Raw genomic sequence first — 19,846 nt, 5'->3', positions numbered from 1 at the left:
CAAGGACCACAACATTGCACTAGAAAAGGGGTGCACAAACGTTCCCCGCTGTGCCCCCAAGCATGCTCAGCCCTCCCTGCTAGCGCCCCCTCTTTACATTGGCAATGGCAACGTGTCGTCACGTGACCCCGTAGCGTCATTTTCCGAAGACAAAGTTCTAGTTCATACTGCTAACTGGGACTGCACCTGTAATGACAAAACATGCGTAGTATAAACACATTAAACAAATAAACATTTTTCTTATTGAAACAGAAAGTATAAAATACGCTTAACATTATTTTGTAGTAAATTACTACATTACATATTGGGAAATAAAATTGATACAATGTCACACATTTTACTTTATAATGTTTTTTTTTTTTTAAAGGTTCATTAACTATTGAGGATTGTGTGGTTCGCATAGATTTGAATCTGGCTAAAGCTATTCATAAGAGATGGAAAGAATCTATTACGGTTGGTGGACTTCTTTTATTTTACTATATATATGTTTAAAGCCTAAACTCTTTATATAACTTTCATTGTGTGCAAGTCGCTCACGATATCAGAAAATACGTCCTTTTTTCAAGATGCGTTCACTCTTTTTAGCTGATGTTCGAGTTGATGTTGATCTCTAAAAAGGTACTTCCTCACTCGTCCTCAGCAGTTCTGTATCCATTTTCTTTATAGCACTGCTGTCAGTCAACAGAAGAGAAACTGTACTGAATGAGACAAATCTGCCTGTATTTCAATCTTACCTTAAGTGTGACTTGTAATAGCAGACTGTGACAGGGTAAATAAAAGCCACCAGCTGTATGCCTGGAAAACCTATGTCTAGTCTGCAGTGCAGCAGTGACTAGGTTAACTTCAGCTGGGAACCTCAGGACAATTAGTTGGATCCCAGCTGCCTAATCAAGGTGTGTTAAAACCACAGGCTGTAGACACATGGGTGCTGGCTGTTGAGGAGAGAGGAGTAAGCTACTGAAGAGATTACTGAAAGAAGGTCTGTTATCAAAGTACATGAATTATGAACTGTCTGTCTCCTAGAAAAGGGTAGCTGCCTGATTTTTACACTGTCTGCTAAAGAGAAACTGTTTTGTTTTGTCTGCTGAAGAAAAAGCCAGTTTTCTTTTTGTTTGCTGATGAAAAGCTATTTTTGTTTTTGTGTGCTGTATATCTTGTAAGGCTAAATAAATAAGCCTTGTCAAGAAACCCGCGTATGTAGTTGGATGTACCCTGCAACATATGGTGTCAAATGTGGGATTTTTTCAAAAGGCTCCTGCAGTTAAAGGGCCACACACACACACACACACACACACACACACACACACAAGAATGGAAGAAATGTTGAAAGAGTTTCTGTGCGAGCAGTCCTGACAGCAGGGACAGTTAATGCAGGAGCAGGCCCGGCTGCAAGCAGAGAGAGATGAAAGACTACAGGCAGCACAAGATGAGCGGATTGCCAAGCTGCTGACCCATTTCCAAGGGTCTGCCAGTCCAGAACTTGCAAACAGACCCCCGATACTCCTGAGGAAAATGGCGCCGAATGAGGATTCAGAGGCTTTTTTACTGACATTTGAAAGAGTTGCCGAAGCTCAGGGCTGGGCTACAGATCTCTGGGCAACTGCTTTGGCCCCGCTCCTCATAGGAGAAGCCCAGGCCTCATATCAGGGTCTCCCAGCAGATCAGGCAATGGACTACCGACAAGTAAAAGCCGCCATACTGGATCGCTTAGGTCTGACCCCAGAGACCTACCGGCAGCAGTTCCGGAACATGAAGTACACCGCTAAGATGAGACCTCGGGTCCTCGCTCAGCGATTATTGGACTTGTGTACGCGCTGGATACAACCTGAGGAGTGCACTAAGGAGGCAATTCTGGAGCAGGTGGTTTTGGAACAATTTCTACAAATAATACCCCCTTCCACACGCTCGTGGGTAAAACGCCACGCTGCTGAAACCCTAGCATTGGCGGTCCGTCTCGTGGAAAACTTCCTTGGGGCTGAGCAGCAGGCGAGTGTCCTGGACCTGACTCCACTGGCACTTGCGGATGCCCAAAGAGGGAGGTCGGATCAATGGGGAACCTACGGCCCGTCCATAAGCAACCATCAAGTCCAACGGAAGGAGCAGTCGTTCCAGCAAGGACGGAGTCCAAATGCTGGTCCCCTCCGAGACCCTCATCTCCTTCCGGATGTCGGCTCGTCGCAAAATGAGAGGAACGTCCGAGGACGTTGCCCACAGGACCCACCAGATGCCTGGTCTCCAGTAACCGGTCCAGCGGAGCGCTATCCACAGCCACCTCCTGCGAGGGAACCCTCTCCATGTTCCGTCTGCGGAGAACAAGGCCACCGGTATGTGAACTGTCCACAGATGGATTGTTCATTCAGCAGAACCGTTGCCTCGGCCTTTACTGGGGAAAATTACAAGCCCTGGCTACTTCCAGCCCTGATTGGGGGGAAAACCGTCCAGGCCCTTGTAGATTCGGGCTCTGGGAAAACTCTTGTCCTCCAGGAACTGTTACCGCCTAACGTGTGTTCTTTTGACTCCCCATGGAGCATAGAATGTATACACGGCGATGTAAAACACTATCCGACGGCCAAAATACGGCTACAGGTAAAAGATCAGGAGGCTTACCTCGAAGTAGGAGTCGCTCCTTGGCTCCCTGCCCCTGTTGTGCTCGGTCGGGACTGGCCTTTCTTTTCGGACCTAATGGCCCCAGTCTTTCACGAGGAGCCTCCTTCTAGGGCTCAGGAGAACCCTGGCAAACTGTTCCCTTTCTCGGCAGACCTTTTTCCCAGTAGACACCGGGTTCAAAAGACTCGGAAGCAAAGACGCTCGGACAAACAGGACTGGTTGCAGAAATCTGGGTCTCAAGGTGACCATTCTAGTAGTCAGAGGTCATAAGTGATGGCCTGGGATGGCCAGAGGGAGGGGGATATGGGCCCTGGAGATTTACCAGACCTGTACCTCCCTGACTTTCGCCAGAAGCAAAGGGAAGACCCAGTCCTTGCTAGACAGTATGACAAGGTGGTGAAAATTGATGAGCAGATTGTAGATGCACAGGAGGTTATAGTGTTCCCCCATTTTGAGCTATCAAATGATATCCTATATAGGGTGAATACGCAGACACAAACAGGGGAGGTCACCAGACAGATATTGGTTCCCAAGGCGTTTGTTAAATCTGTGTTCACTCTAGCCCATACTGTCCCTTGGGGTGGTCACCTGGGCAGGGATAAAACATTGGATCGTATTTCATCCCGATTCTATTGGCCAGGGATGCATAGTGATATTGCTAAGCTACTGGTATGTGCGGCATGTCCGGAGTGCCAGCTAACTAGTCCAAAAGGACAAAAACCAGCCCCTTTGGTTCCTCTACCCTTGGTGTCAGTTCCCTTTGAGAGGATTGGGGTAGACTTGGTAGGACCTCTAGAACCTTCTGCGAAAGGACACAGGTTTATCCTTGTAATAGTTGATTATGCAACAAGATATCCTGAGGCATTCCCCCTGAGAAAAGCAACGGCGAAGCAAGTAGCCAACAAGTTGTTGGAGCTGTTCTCACGAGTTGGACTTCCCCAGGTTATGTTGACAGACCAAGGTACAAATTTCATGGCTAAACTGATGCAGGATGTCTTAAAGTTACTAGAGGTCAAGTCTGTTCGGACATCGGTCTACCATCCACAGACTGACGGATTGGTGGAAAGATTTAACCGAACTCTAAAAGGGATGCTGAGGAAATTTGTAGATTCAGAGAAGAGAGCCTGGGATGAACTTCTCCCTTTTCTGCTGTTTGCAGTGCGGGAAGTTCCCCAGGCCTCCATGGGATTCTTTCCATTTGAATTGCTCTATGGCCGCCAACCCCGGGGTATCCTAGACCTCCTAAAGGAGTCCTGGGAGGAACAGCTGCCCCTTTCTAAGAATACCCTGCAATATGTACTAGACCTTAGGAAGCGCCTAGATGTGGTCGGCCATTTTGCCAGGGAGAATCTTAGATCAGCCCAGGACAGTCAGGAGAGACATTACAATCAGAATGCTCACATGAGAGTGTTTCACCCATCAGATCAGGTGATGTTATTGTTACCCAGTTGCGAGAGTAAACTCCTGGCCAAATGGCAGGGCCCATTCGAAGTACTCCGCCGTACGGGTGATGTGGATTACGAGATCGCTCAACCACGGTCCAGGAAGGGTAAACAAATTTACCATGTGAACTTGCTGAAACCCTGGAAGATGCAGCGGTCTCTATTCATCCACCCGGTGGAGGAGGAAACGGACTTGGGTCCTCAGCCTCCGGGAGAACATGTTACACTTAGGAGTGATTGAGGAATCATGCAGTGAGTGGTGTAGTCCACTAATTATGGTCCTTAAACCCGATGGGAAGATAAGATTTTGTGTGGACCTCCGAAAGGTCAATGCGGTATCCAAGTTTGACGCATATCCGATGCCAAGGGTGGACGAATTAATTGACGCCCTTGGTAACGCGGAATATATATCCACACTGGACTTGACAAAAGGATACTGGCAAATACCCTTAGAGGAAAAGTCCAAATGCTAAACAGCCTTTGCCATTCCCATGGGTTTATACCAGTTTGTGACAATGCCATTTGGACTGCATGGAGCCCCAGCCACATTTCAGAGACTCATGTATAAGGTACTGAGGCCCCATAGGAATTATGCCGCAGCCTACCTAGATGACATTGTCATTTATAGTAAACACTGGCGGGCCCATCTAAATAGGCTGAAAGCGGTCCTCAAATCTCTAAGAGAGGCAGGGCTCACAGCCAACCCTAAGAAATGTGCCCTGGGTAAGGCGGAAACTAAATACTTAGGGTATGCAGTGGGAGGTGGAAAAGTAAGGCCACTAGCCAACAAGGTAGTTGCCCTGAAAGAAGTTCCGACCCCCCAAACAAAAACGCAGGTACGCACTCTGCTGGGTTTAGCAGGGTACTACTGGCGGTTCATCCCCAACTATTCGGAAGTGGCAGCCCCTTTAACGGACCTCACAAAAAAAGTGTGCCCCTACACAAGTGGTATGGTCAAGGGATTGTCAGAGAGCCTTTGAGGACATAAAAAGGTGTCTATCAGAGGGTCCCATCCTTAGAAGCTCGGACTTCAACAGCCCTTTTATAGTGCAAACAGATGCATCAGAGATAGGGCTAGGGGCAGTATTGTCACAACAGTTTGAGGGAGTTGAACACCCTATCCTTTTCCGGAGTAGGAAATTGTTCCCGAGGGAAAAAAACTACTCAGTGATTGAGAAAGAGTGCCTCGCAGTAAAGTGGGCAATCGAGACTTTGAGGCATTACCTGGCAGGAGTCCATTTTACTTTGGTGACGGATCATGCTCCACTGAAGTAGTTAAATAGTATGAAGGATTCCAATGCTAGATTGACTAGGTGGTATATGGCCCTCCAACCCTTCTCATTTGAGATTCAGCACAGGCCAGGAAAAGAGAACGCAAATGCTGACTTCTTTTCTAGAGAAGGGGTGGATGGTCGGGCTTCAGCCGTGCGTAGCCCCAGCCACACACTAACAGGGGAGGAATGTGACAGGGTAAATAAATGCCACCAGCTATATGCCTGGAAAACCTATATCTAGTCTGCAGTGCAGCAGTGACTAGGTTAACTTCAGCTGGGAACCTCAGGACAATTAGTTGGATCCCAGCTGCCTAATCAAGGTGTGTTAAAACCCCAGGCTGTAGACACATGGGTGCTGGCTGTTGAGGAGAGAGGAGTAAGCTACTGAAGAGATTACTGTAACAAGGTCTGTTATCAAAGTACATGAATTATGAACTGTCTGTCTCCTTCATAGAAAAGGGTAGCTGCCTGATTTTTACACTGTCTGCTAAAGAGAAACTGTTTTGTTTTGTCTGCTGAAGAAAAAGCCAGTTTTCTTTTTGTTTGCTGATGAAAAGCTATTTTTGTTTTTGTGTGCTGTATATCTTTTAAGGCTAAATAAATAAGCCTTGTCAAGAAACCCGCGTATGTAGTTGCATGTACCCTGCTACACAGACATAAATGGCTTTGTTGCAACTTGCGCCGGCATGGGTTAGTAGGGCTGATCCAGGGTTAACTCCCATTCAAGTCAATGGGAGTTAGCGCCCAATCAGGTACGCTCTCCTGTGTCGGCGCTTGATGAATCTGCCTCATAATGTGAAACCATCCACGGTTAAACAATAAATGTAAGTATTTCCTGCTTCATGAAGATTTTTGTTTCATGATTGATATAACTAATGAGTTTATGGACAGAAAGTTCATGGTGTTCAATATATCTTTACTTTTCTTTAATTGTATCCCGTTAGAAATATTATCTATGAATTGTCTAACATAGGTAACTTTTCATGTATTTCAGGAAAGACATAATGCTTCTTGTTTATCATACCAGCTCCTTTTCGAAGGCATGTACTTTTTACTTGATTTTCCAGTAGAATCAATACATAGACTGAAGGTAACAATGTGTCCATTTTATTCTGTTCCCTTTTTCCTGCTTGCATGGAAGAGAGCGCTGAAAACCAAGTAGGGTCTATTTGTTAGCTTTTGGATTTTTTTTATCACCATTATTTAAATGTTCACCTGGAAAATGTTCCAATGTCACACAAAAAATGCATTAAATATAACTAATTATTATATAATTAAATGCATTAAATATAACTATTACTGCTGCTTTTTGTTTCAAGATGCCAAAATGTACAAATGGACTTCATGGAGCTCATGGTAGTAAGTTTATATATCATGACACCTGTTAATTCGTGTATAATTAAGAAATACAGTATGTAAATGGGGACTCCCAGGTTCTCACCAAGAATTGTTTTATTGTTTTGCAGTTTATTTTAGAAGACTGCTAACATGGTCATTAATAGAAGTGTTGTGGATTTCTATTGGCCGCAGGATTGAGGCCTGACCCCGCAGACATTTTTTGTTATGGGGCAGATATTTTTGCCCATGCCACCACAATGAAAGCTAGGGGTAGGGTGTGGGGTGTGGGGGGTGGGTTAAATGTCTGAATGCTGGGGCAGAGTCTGATGGTGTGTGGTAGTGGATTCCAGAGAGGCCAGCATGAGCAAAGTCTGTTATGCAGGAGTGAGAGAAGTTAATAAGGCAGATGTCATGGGAAAAAACATACAGTAGGGGGCATTTAGGGATAGATTTGGGGACGAGGGCTGCCATGCAAGTGTGGAGCATCATTGAGAGCTTTGCATGTCAGAACTAGGGATATAAATTTGATTCTAAAAGACATGGGAAGCCACTGCTGGGATTTGCATAGTGGAGCAGTGAGTGAGGTAGAAGAATCTGGCAGCGACATTTTGAATGGTTTGGATTTGGGACAGGCGGATCAGGGGAATGTCAATTAGGAGAAGGTTGCAGTAGTCAGGGCGGGACATGATGAGGGAGTGAATTAATATTTCAGTTGCATCATGAGTGAGAAAAGGACATATCCTGGCAATATTTTGGAGGTTGAGATGGCAGGACTGTCACGGGAAGGTCACGGGTGCTCACCACAAACCGGACTGGACCGCAAGGCTGAGGTGGGGATATAGGTAAACCACCGCCCTACAGCCGTGTGGGCGGGTCCGGTAAGCAGAGTAGTTGTGGATATCCTGGGTCAGGGCAGGAGAGTGTCGGATCGTAGAGGTACTTGTCAGAATCTGGGTTGGAGAGGTCAAGAGTAGTCAAAGTCCAATTCCAGGGGTCGAGGAGAGGAGAAGGTAGAAGTCCGATAAGCGAGCCAGGGTTCAAGGGTGTCAGACGTCAGGAGTCCGGATACAGAACAGGGTCTAGTACACGAAGATAGGAACAGACTGCGAAGTAGATTTTAGCAAGCACAACCAAAGACTGACTATGCTCAGCAATCAGCTTAGGGCTGATTGCACTATATACAGACAGGAGCCAATTGGGAACTACCAGCAGTGAGGTCAGACGCTGGTAGAGCGCTGGTTGGCTGAGGCTGGATGCAGGACAGGTGTGAGAGACTGCAGGTAATTTGAAACCACATGGGTGGCCATACACGCGAACGTGCGCGTGTAACACCCGGCGGAGGTGGGATAGTGGAGCAGCTGTTAGTAGGCGGCCGACGGGCACCGGCGCGTGGGTGGTCTTCCCCGGCGGCGCGCACGCTCTGCAGGGGGATGCGCGTGCAGCCGGGCGGAGGGATGGGGAGGAGATGCGGGGCCGGATCCTGTGCGCCTCAGCGGCGGGAGAGGTGAGCAGTGGGGAGCCATGACGGGACGCCGTGGGAGGTAGGAGAGGCGGCGGCCTTACAAGGACTTAGTGATGGACTGAATGTGGGGTGTTGAAATTGTGGTATTATGGACAGTGAGGGAGAGTTTGGGTTTCGGGTGGCACTGGAAGGTGGGAAAAGTATTAGTTCTGAATTTGGATATGTTAAGCTTCAGGTAATGGTGGGACATTCTGGACGAGATTGCAGAGATAATTGGTGACATGAGACAATGGAGAGGTAGATTTGGGTGTCATGAGCATAGAACTGATACTGAAAGCCAAAAGATTGTATTCACCAAGAAAGGAGGTGTAGCGTAAGAGCAGAAGGCCAAGGTTAGAGCCTTGTAGGACCCTGACAGAAAGAGGGGAGTGAAGAGGATGAGACGCCAGAGAAGGAAACGTTGACAACATTGAATAGTAAATCTTTTAGCGAAAAGGATAAAACATATTGTACTTACAGTTTGAGGAATTGGATTCTGTTGCAGACAGCTCATCCCATGAACACGTGCAACTGGATAATATGATTCAGAGTGAGGAGTCTAAACTAGCGGGAAGTATTGGAGCCCTGGACCAATCTCAAGGAGCATCAGACATGTTACTATTCATGGATCAATGGAATACACCAACTAGGAAAGTGCCATTGCGTCAAATAATGTCAGAAGAAATTGCATTACAGGAGCGAGAAAATCTGGTATGGACATGCAGTCTTACTAATAAATTGCATATCTTGTTGATATGGTTCATATAATGTTTCTTCAATGTGTCTCCTACACACATTAGGTTTTTGTTTTTTTTAGGTACTTTCTGATTTTAATAGACTAATAACGAATTATGGCTTGTTTCTGGGTTTTCCTATTATTTATCAGAGATGAGCCAATCGGCTGAAAAGGCATATTTTCTTCTTTCTCTCTAGTAAAAGTTCTCTCGGCAGCATGAGGTTAAGACCTTTCTCGTATCTTTGCCTGAAAGAAGTTTCAAATGTTTGCCAGTATATGAACAGTCCCTAATAGAGCCCCTATAAGTATGTTTAATTTCTTTTTCTACATTTAACTGTTTGCAAATAGGGTAAGATGAAACATTTGATTATCTTTAGCTACTCCATGTTGTCATGTTTTCCCTTTGGGAATTTTTTTTCCTTAATAAAGAAACAAAACAGCCAAATGTTTGCTTTAGTCATGATTACATGTGTTTGTAGCCATAACCTCTGTTGTGGTGGGGAAGGTTTGAACCAGGGATCTTCTAGTGAAATGCAGTGGTCTTTGACTCCCAAACCGCAGATATCTCCTCCTCCCCGGTTCCAGGAAAATTGATTAGCTAAGAAACAATGTCACAGGAGACCAGGTTCTACAACACCTTTTTATAACCAGGATTATTTGATTGAGCAAAATAAGATGGTAAAATAAATGGTAATTTATTTCTCGTATAAGACATACAGACAAAGTTACACAATTCAAGATTAACACACTTACTGGGAATGGTGCTAACAAATAAATCAATTTCCGGAAGGAAATTCCTTAAGATCACCTTCTTAGAGCACTTTCCAATGACTGGTAGTTACTCACAAAAGTTCTGGAACTGTTTCGGCATGCAAAGCCTGCTGCGACCGCTGCGTTCTAAAAAGCTGGACTCAGAAACTTTTCTGCCTTGAAAATCTTTGAAGCTGGCTCGCGTCTATTCAGTTCTGAGCATCTTTGAATTTGCCGCTTTTGGTTTTGCTCTTGGAATCTGCGTCCCTCATTGGCTTCAGGCGCTCTCAAGCATTCAGGCTTTCCTTCACTAACCTGAACAGCCTATCAGAGCGTGGGAATTCTCCTGCTAGCCAATCACCGGTTTGCCGGGATTGTAAAGCAGGGCGGGCACCTTTTCTCAGGTAGCATGGGGGCATGAGCTAACCTGGCCCCTCTGCCTCTTTGCATACTGAGCCCACCCTCTGCTCAGGCTCCACAGAGTCTGGATTTTGGCAAATGGTCATCAGACAGCCTTGTGTTAGGCCAGGACGTGGGTACTCAAGTATAACTGCAGTGCCCCTCCTGTTCTAACACCTTGGCATCCCTGAGCCTTTCAAGTAAGGACTCCGGACAAACACAGAGGCACCAAGCTTGGTCGCCAGATGGGTTTTCTGGAATCCATTACTTAGAAAGCCCTCAGTTCATATACAGGTTATCAATCAATATATATACACATTAAACTATACCCATTTAATAAAATATATTGTGCACTGTTTTTTGCGTGCTAAAAGTTATGAGTCCCTATCCTGGTGTCAGGGATGGAGTGATTGTATATTGCCTACATTCACTAGCCTCATTCCTGGCATACATGTGAAAAATACTTTAAAAACTTTTAGACACTTTAAAACCTGCTCAGCTTTAGGACCTAGCTTGAGCAGCCCCTGAACCCCTAAACTAGGTTCAGGATACCTGGGCATGTATGTTGGTGCCTCTGCTACACTGGAGAGCCCCTGCTATAGTAAGGACTCCGTGTATACCTGCAGATATCTTTTAATCCCTTCATACTCATTTACCTTGTCTAGAAGATGCTGCAGCAAGGACCCTGGTGGTGAGTCGTGAGAACGTTTTCAGAGTCGGAGTTTGGCGGAGTAATGTGCTTAGCTGTATCCGAAGATATCACTCAATCTCCGGATACAACTTTTGGGGTATCCAAAAACTCTGGAGCCCCGATACATAGACACATTCTCTAAAGACTTTCTCCGACAAACCCACCCTGAAACTTACAGCCTAGAAATCTCCCGATCCCAGCATCCCAGTAAAGGCAAAAATCACATAATTCTTTATTGTCGCAAAATCAGTATACAGTTGCAGTAAGACATTTTCGACATCTGGGACCTAGAGCTGACACTCTAAGACCCTACCACATGGGTCAGGGTTAACTAAGTAGGCTTGACCTTTATTATAAAGCCTGGTTAACCCCTTCACAATCATAAAGAGACCTTTTGCTTATTACCGAAATTGACCCTCGGGCAGCGTCTGAGCAGAACAGTGACCCCCTACTGATTGACATGTGAACAGTTTGCTACCTATTGTCATTTTGAGCTCCTGACATCACTGGTGCAGTATTTGGAGGTAGAATAGCTCCTGATCCGTGGGGCTCCCAGTGATTGTCACTCTCTGGTGCCCATGATTGAAACGGTGAAGGATTTATAAGTAAATAATGGAGCATTGCTGATTTCTACCTATTATACTGTTTTAAACATATATTTTTGGGAGCCAAGTGGGGCTGCCACTTAACCCCAGTCCCATTTAAATGTCTTAAAATTATTATTTATTTGTCAATGGCTTTCACTGTTCCCTTTTCATTCAGACGACACATTATTGTGAAACTATTCAGTCTGTGACTCTCATGTATGCTGAACAAAAGCATCAATTTGCAGAACTATTAGTCCTATCTGAAGTTATGAACCAAGTATAAATAAGCAAGTACGAAAACTGATTGAGAAGGTGTTACTGTACCTGAACAAATGCTTACATTGTATTGGATTTCCTACATATGTTGGTCAGTGGGAGTGAGCTGTAAGAATTCCTCATATTCAGACCCTTGCTCAATATGCTGAGCTCCTGTGAGTTGCTTCACAGCATATTAAATCATGGCCTCCGTATCAGAAAGACTTTAAAAGATGGGAGATAGATCATGCATTGCAGAATGTGACAAAAGGTGATTGCATGGTAAAAATGTTTGTCTTTTCTACTTCAGAAGAGGAGAAAAGACTGTGCTGCAAAACTGAAGGTAAAACAGCTTTTTGAAATGTTTCCATGTATCGAACAAAAACTGCTTATGGACATTTTTAAGGAAAACAAGTGAGTGACCACATTTTCATGTAGCTTTTTTAAAATTGTAGTTATTTGCATCTTCAATTTTTTTATGAAGAATTATGTAATTAGTAACATTAAAATAAGAAAAGAAATATCCTCTGCAAATAGAAAGGGCATTCTCGACATTACAACAGACCTATCTTAAACTTCGTAGAACCTTTCTATGTGGGATAGAGCAAAATGGCAGGTAGCTTCAAATAAAGCTTTAATTCCAGTCTGATGTTACTGCTATTTCTTGGAAGGGAGAACCAAGTGTGAGAATGAGACAGGTGGGATTATAGGAGTGGAAATAGCTACCGTATGGTCTCCCTGACGTGTAAAAACAAGTATTTATAAGTTAGTGAATGTTCATATTTTTTTGGAAAACAGAACTAGTGTAGCATTTGTACAAAGTCACTGTGTTTAGCTCAACGTTCATTTTGGTTGGGATTGCACAGTTAACCCTTTAAAACCAGAAGACTAGCAGCACCTGAGTGCCACCTGTCTTCTGGACACAACGTTTGATGCAGCGATCACGTGGTCTTGGGCAGGCTGCCTAGGATGTAATCTCACCCTCTAAAGTGCCGGCCCATATGAGGATACGTCATTAGGCACTCAATGGGTTACAGATGCAGTTTCCCCTTTTCTCAGCGTTATGTAAAACCTTAGCACACCTTTTTATGAATTCTGCAATGAGCCTTTCTCTTGTAACCTATATTTTATAGAGGATTATCATGTTTTAAGCACGTTTTGAAGGAGCAATCAATGCAACAGCCTACATGTATGTTTATCCTCAATAAATCAGTTTTGTAGTTATTAGATAATACTTACTGTATTTTATTATTCCACTCTTAATGCCATTTCAAATAAGTTTTAATATACTGAGCATCCTTTGATTTCTATAGCAGGTTTTAGCCACCTCCCCATGCAAGATCTTTGTAACACTTTCCTGTTTGTGATAATTTCTTACCATTATTTCCAGCAATTTGAGCTGCAAATTGTAACAATAGATAATGTTACCTTAGTAATATAAGAATACATTGTAGCTGCTGAGTTACACTGACTGAAGGATTGAAACGGATAGGCAGCCATTTAGTGAACCCTGGAAAGCAGAATCTTTGCTAATCACTTTTTAAGACGATAATATAATTATGCATTATACTTTCTAAGAAAATGTGTCCAGAAATGAGAGGAATATCTCCCAGGGACATTCACTTACTGTTTCCCTATTATTATTTGTGCACTAACTTCACCACTTAACACTTACAGTGTCCATATGATATTCAGTGAACATCACAACGGCTGACGCTGTAGTGAAACAAGAAAATGGAACAGACAAGCACAGCCTGAATAAGTAGATGTAATAAACACAATAAATAAAACAATAAATAAAACAATAACTGCTCACTTACATGTGAGTAAAACTTGACGGATGTGTGTGAGGATGCGGGTACTGGCACCTACACAGTAGGCTCGATCACCCGGTGGGTAGGATTTTCTCCCTTCACAGACTCTCCCTTGCCGGCGTCCTGCACCGGGAAATACCTGTCAGGCTCACAGGATCAGCTGATGGGAACCTGGGATGTATCCTGGAATGTACTTACAGCGCCTCCACCTGTGCAGGATTCTAGAGTGTAGAATGACCCCTGACACAGAACCCACATACAGTAACCACATACACCAGGTTATGGTTAAACAGTTTACTATATGTGCAGATAAAGAACATAACAATACATCAACAACCATAGTATCACCCCTGTAACACTGGGCCTCATAGCCCGTAACCCCACACCATATATCAAGAGTCCCAAGTTACATAGTAGATGAGGTTGAAAAAAGACTTCCGTCCATCAAGTTCAACCTATGCTAAATTTAGACAACAGATACTTTATCCTATATCTATACTTATTGATCCAGAGGAAGGCAAACAAAAAACCCCATTAAGGGTAAAAATTAATTCCTTCCTGACTCCAAGAATTGGCAATCGGATTAATCCCTGGATCAACATCCTTCCCATGTATACTTATTTGGTATATCCCTGTATACCTTTCCCATCTAAAAAGATGTCCAACCATTTTTTGAACAAATCTATTGTATCTGCCATCACAGTCTCCATGGGTAATGAATTCCACATTTTAACTGCCCTGACTGTAAAGAACCTTTTCCTTTGTTGTTGGTGAAATTTCCTTTCCTCCAACCTTAAGGGATGGCCCGAGTCCTTTGTACTGCCCGTGGGATGAATAGTTCTTTTGAAAGCTCCTTGTATTGTCCCTAAATATATTTGTATATAGTTATCATATCCCCTCTTAGACGCCTCTTTTCTAATGTAAATAAATCTAATTTAGCTAGCCTCTCCTCATAAGTTAGAATGTCCATTCCCTTTATTAATTTGGTGGCTCTTCTCTGCACTCTCTCTAGTTCCATAATGTCTTTTCTTAGGATTGGTGCCCAAAATTGTACTCCATATTCAAGGTGTGGTCTTACTAATGCTTTGTAAAGGGGCATAATTATGTTTACTTCCCTTCCATCCATTGCCCGTTTGATGCAAGATAAGATCTTGTTTGCCTTTGCAGCTACTGCATGACATTGGGCACTATTGCTAAGCCTGCTGTCTACAAGCACTCCTAAATCCTTCTCCATCAAGGATTCCCCCAATATATCTCCATTTAATTTGTAAGTTGCCTTTTTATTCTTGTATCCAAAATGCATAACCTTACATTTATCTGTATTTAACCTCATCTGCCATTTACCTGCCCACGTTTCCAGTCTCTCCAAGTCCTTCTGAAGAGAAATTACATCCTGCTCTGATTCTATTACCTTACACAATTTAGTATCATCAGCAAAGATGGAGACTTTGCTCTCGATCCCAACCTCAAGGTCATTAATAAACAAGTTAAAAAGCAGGGGTCCCAGTACCGATCCCTGAGGTACTCCACTCACGACTTTAGCCCAACCTGAAAAAGTTCCATTTATGACAACCCTCTGTTGTCTGTCCTTTAACCAGTTTTCAATCCAGTTTCATATATTATTACTGAGTCCAACTTTCTTTATTTTGTACACCAACCTCTTGTGTGAAACTGTATCAAAAGCCTTTGCAAAATCTAAGTAGACCACATCAACAGCATTATCCTGGTCTAGATTCCTACTTACCTCCTCAAAGAAACAAATAAGGTTAGTTTGGCAAGATCTATCCTTCATAAATCCATGCTGACTATTACTAATAATTTTATTTTCCATTAGGTATTCCTTAATATTATCCCGTATTAAACCTTCAAGTTGTTTCCCTACTATTGAAGTCAGGCTTACAGGTCTGTAATTTCCCGGTTGTGATCTAGCTCCCTTTTTAAATATAGGCACCACATCTGCTTTACGCCAATCTTGTGGTACTGAGCCTGTGGAAATGGAGTTCTTGCATATAATGGTTTTGCTATTACTAAGCTTTACTCCTTGAGAACTCTTGGATGTATGCCATCGGGGCCAGGTGCCTTATTAACTTTAATTTTTTCAAGTCGCTTATGAACTTCTTCCTCAGTTAACCAATTGTTCATTAATATGGAGGTTGTGGCTTCCTCCTGCGGCACTACTATTGAACTTGATTCTTCCCTGGTAAACATAGAGGCAAAGAATTTGTTTAATACCTCAGCTTTTTCCTTATCTCCAATAATCTGCCTACCCATCTCACACTGAAAGGGTCCTATATTTTCTTTTCTCATTTTTTTGTCATTAAGGTACTTAAAGAATACTGCCCCTCTCCTGGTTGGTTCCTCAATAATTTGGGTCATATAATTGTCTTTAAGCACCCCCAAAAACCTGTTCCCTTTTGTTGTAACGCTAATCTCATTGCCCCAGTCTATGTCTGGATAATTAAAATCCCCCATTATGCAAACATGACCCAGTTTTGATGCCTTCTCCATTTGCAAAAGTATTTTAGCTTCCTCAATCTCTCAGATATTTGGTGGTTTATAGCATATTCCCACAAACATTTTCTTTATACTTTTACCTCCACTGCTAATTTCTATCCACAAAGTCTCTACATTTTATCATACCCTTCATAGGCATCATCCCTTATAATAGGTTTTAGATCCGGTTTAACATATAAACATACTCCACCTCCCCTTCTATTTGTTCGATCCTTCCGAAAAAGAGAATAACCCTCTAAATTAACTGTCTAGTCATGAGTTTCATCCCACCATGTTTCAGTAATGCCTATGATATCATACTGCTCCCTTGCAGTTATTAATTCAAGCTCCCTCATTTTATCTGTCAGGCTTCTTGCATTAGGAAGCATGCATTTCAGGTTTTTTTCAGCCTGTACTATTATCTTATCTGCTCCTTCCTTTCTGCGCCCCCTTTGTTTAGTCTTTAGAAGTTTTCTAGTATTATCTGTATTAACTATGGGTGTCTCACTCCTTGTCAAACTTGCACTTGCCCCCATTCTACCTCCATACCACCTTGTATCCTCATCTATTCCATTTAGTTCATTATCTGTTTCATTCCCCTCCCCCCTCCATCCTAGTTTAAAATCTCCTCCAACCCCAAAAGTCCCCCTTCCACCCAAGTGTGAAACAGCTTTGCCCACTAAGATGAGATGAGGTTGGTGCACTTGGTGTATGATACCTGCTGGGTGCTCCAACACCCGGTGCGGCCGACTTAACGAGGATTCATCTTCGTCCAGTGCCGAATCCTCAGTATTTGACTGCCGAAACGTTGGACTTTATGGCATATTAAACCTCATTTTGAGTAAGACCGTGTGCCTGCTTCTTCTTCTTTGTACTGGAACATTTGGGACTACAGGAGCTCCCCAGGACCAGCGCACCGGCAGCTAAGTACCCCACCTCTATTACCATTGATATTGAGTGCGTGTCTCATCCTCTGTCTAGGTCTTGTCCCAGACCACACTTGTCAGGGCCGCGCAGCACTGCAGCTGTGTCCCTGAACTTACACACTACTAAGGGCAAGGTCCCTAACTAAAGTGGCCTTCCCTACAGCAGCCACAATCTGATATGAATAGGGGCCTAGCTGGGGCCTAAGGGGAGGTCTCTGGCCTAGTGCAGAGGCTACTTGCCTCTCTGCACAGACACACCCTCCCCTGTCTGTGTCCCAGCTCCTACTGACTAGCATGGTCCCTGTCTGCAGTATCTATATCCTGTCAGCAGGGGTCTAGCAACTCTATTGGCTGCGGTGAGTTACCTGTGCTCCAGCCCCTGGGGCTGCTGGGAGTTGTAGTCCCTTGTGGACCTCTTACCAATTGGGGCCGCGTGCGCTATCTTTAACGCGCATGCGCGACTTCGTAATGGCCGCCGCTACTCTCAGCTGAGCACTACGGAGCACCTCTTCTGCCAGTTCTCCAACACTGTAATGGCCGCCGGACACCTTCTGCACATGCACGACACTCCGTGCATGCGCGGATATGAAAAAAATGGCGATGCCTTGTGGCGGATATCGCCGGGAGCCCCTGGTGATGGGATCGCCCCGCAACTCCCTGACATGCCGCGGGGGTCCCCGCAACAGAGCAGAGGTAAGGGGGCACCAGGGGAACCCGGCTACACAACATTCTTGCATTAAAGCTGCAGTTCAAGCAATATCCTACATGTGTGGTTTTTTTTTTAATTGATCAGTTCTGTACTAAGAGAAAATACTTATAGAATTTAAAAAAAAAAAAATTTGTAAATACATTTTTAAAGTATTCTAATGTAACAAGCATTTTTGTTTCTGTAGCAATCATTTACAAAGTCACATTCCCTTTCTCTTCTGCGGTTCTGGCACACCCCTTTTGCCCTTTCTCTAGCAGTGCACCAATTGTATCAGGTTCCTGCCTGGTCACATGATCTTCCACACAGAACTTTGCATCTTGGATAATCTTCTGCAGCTCTAATAGTGATCTAAAGAACCCCCGAGCCGATTACAGGAGAACGGATCGATCGGCAATTTAGCTAATCACTAGTCAGTGTGCAGAATGTATTGATGCACATATTGAATGGACAAAAATGAAGAAATGTTTAAAGGGCAGCTTGAACTGCAGCTTTAAGAAGTGTGACATATATCTCAGACACACAGAATACCGCATGCACGCCAAATATAAAGGTACGCTGTGCTCACCACAAACTAGGTGGGACCACGGTGGTGAGGTGGAAATGGATATTACGCCACCCACAGCCACGAGGGCACGTCTTGAGTGTAGAATAGTCTGGATATCCGGGCCGGGGCAGGAGAGGTACGGGTAGTAGAAGGTACTGTTAGCCAAGTCCGTGGTTAGAGAGAGGGACGTAGTCGTATTACCGTAAGCCAAGGTCGGAGCAGAGAGAGCGGAGTAGTTGTATTGCCGTAAGCCAAGGTCGGGTGCCAGAGGTTCGGAGTAGTCGTATTTGCCGTAATCCAAGGTTGGATGCCAGAGGTTCAGAGTAGTTGAGGAGGAAGCCAGTTCGGTACACAGGGTCAGGACTGAAAAACAAGACAAGACTGGGGAGGCAGAGAGTGATGAGAACAGCGGAAAGTAGGAGAAAAATCCCCAATACCGTGCTCAGCTATATGGTATTCTTTGTGATTTTACTTGTCCATCACCATGATGTCGATCATGCAATAAAGGATTTTTATTCATATCTGGTGTATAGCCCCTGCATTTGCTCTGCTGTGCTCCGCTTACCTCCTGCAGGACTTCTCTACGTGATGAGAACAGCAACAGGTTCTATGCTCAGCCGAAGTGCCAGTGGCACAGCTAAGCATATGTAGGGGAGAGGATCCAATTGCAGAACAGCAATGTGGTGGTGTGTGAATGAGTGAGGCTGTGATAGGAGACAGGTTCAGGTGAGCTCCCTGGGGTGGAGCTAGGGCAGTGCAGTGTCCATGCGCTCGATTGCGCGTGCCTGCCGTCCGGGACATTGTGCCTTTAAGAGGCTGAAGCGTGCTCCCGTGTCAGTGGCCGCGCCTCCGTGCAAGTGGCCGGGTACGCGCCAAGAGCCGACACTATTTAGATCTTAAAAAAAAAAAGTGATAGTGCGCAGCTAATAACTAGTGGACAACAAATATCGAGTGAACAGTGCACCGTGATTAAACAAACAATGTTGTGGACCTTAAATGTGGATCTTGCACTAATCGTGGGTCTGCAGCCTTTCTTGGGGGTGGCTCGACACCCCAGGAACATTCCCTGAAGAAGAAACCCAGTGTTACGAAACGCGTTGGAAGAGAGGTGTCTATGCTCTTCTCCCCCCACTTTGTGTGATTCTGGACACTGTTCATAAGCCGCCTGCCCAGTATCCCTCCCCGCTGCCAAGTACCATTGGACTGACACGCACGCTGTGCGTTCCACGAGAAGCATCGCGGAAGTTGCGGAGCGACTCGTGACGTCATCGCTGAACGCACAACGAGGAGTGGCGGCAAACGGTGAAGTGATCCACAGACGCTGATTCCTGCGGCTATTTTACCATCCTGTGAGCTGTGTTCTGTGGGGCTTTCTCTACAAGGGACATATCCACACTACCCCTAATCGGAGGACGCTGTAAGGGACAGATGAGACGTCTCCTGACCCATTGCATGCCGAGATCCATCCGAGGGCGTCGCACAGTGTCATCTCCTGGTTTGGTAAACCAATATACCAACTGCTTGTTTATTCTCACTTGATGTACGCAGATATATTTACTTTTAACCATAAAGTCACATTTTTAACTTTATGACACTATGTGCGTTGTGCGCCTTGTTCTTTTGTTTTTTGACTATTTAGATCTTGCCTGCATGAGCGCGCACCTTAGTGCGGCGGCGGTCGGGCAGCATGGAGGGAAGCTGACAGGCACGGAGCGGGGGGACCCGTGGTGGTGCCGGTGAGTGGGGAGCACACCGATGGGTGACTCCCCGGGTGTTACAG

The 19,846-nt window shown here is 44.6% G+C and overlaps 1 protein-coding gene across 10 annotated transcripts in view; it reads left to right on the top strand.

Annotated features, from left to right (window-relative positions):
- LOC142464211 (NEDD4-binding protein 2-like) overlaps window positions 1–19,846 on the top strand; it is a 91,303-nt gene that overhangs the window by 39,156 nt on the left and 32,301 nt on the right. For 4 of the 10 annotated variants that reach the window (XR_012787621.1, XM_075567613.1, XM_075567581.1 and 1 more), the window contains 4 exons: window positions 368–453; window positions 6,318–6,363; window positions 8,668–8,873; window positions 11,891–11,923. Coding sequence is in view for 9 of the 10 variants with exons in the window: in XM_075567613.1 (XP_075423728.1) it covers window positions 368–453; window positions 6,318–6,363; window positions 8,668–8,873; window positions 11,891–11,923 (371 nt within the window). In the remaining variant the exon portion in view is untranslated. Of the gene's footprint in view, window positions 1–367; window positions 454–6,317; window positions 6,414–8,667; window positions 8,874–9,095; window positions 9,344–11,890; window positions 11,995–19,846 lie in introns of those variants that run through there. The other 6 variants (XM_075567631.1, XM_075567639.1, XM_075567602.1 and 3 more) reach the window with 6 other exon arrangements.

The sequence above is a fragment of the Ascaphus truei genome, chromosome 1 (assembly GCF_040206685.1).
Source record: "Ascaphus truei isolate aAscTru1 chromosome 1, aAscTru1.hap1, whole genome shotgun sequence".
NCBI classification, from domain to species: domain Eukaryota; kingdom Metazoa; phylum Chordata; class Amphibia; order Anura; family Ascaphidae; genus Ascaphus; species Ascaphus truei.
This window is presented reverse-complemented; position numbering and strand designations above follow the sequence as displayed.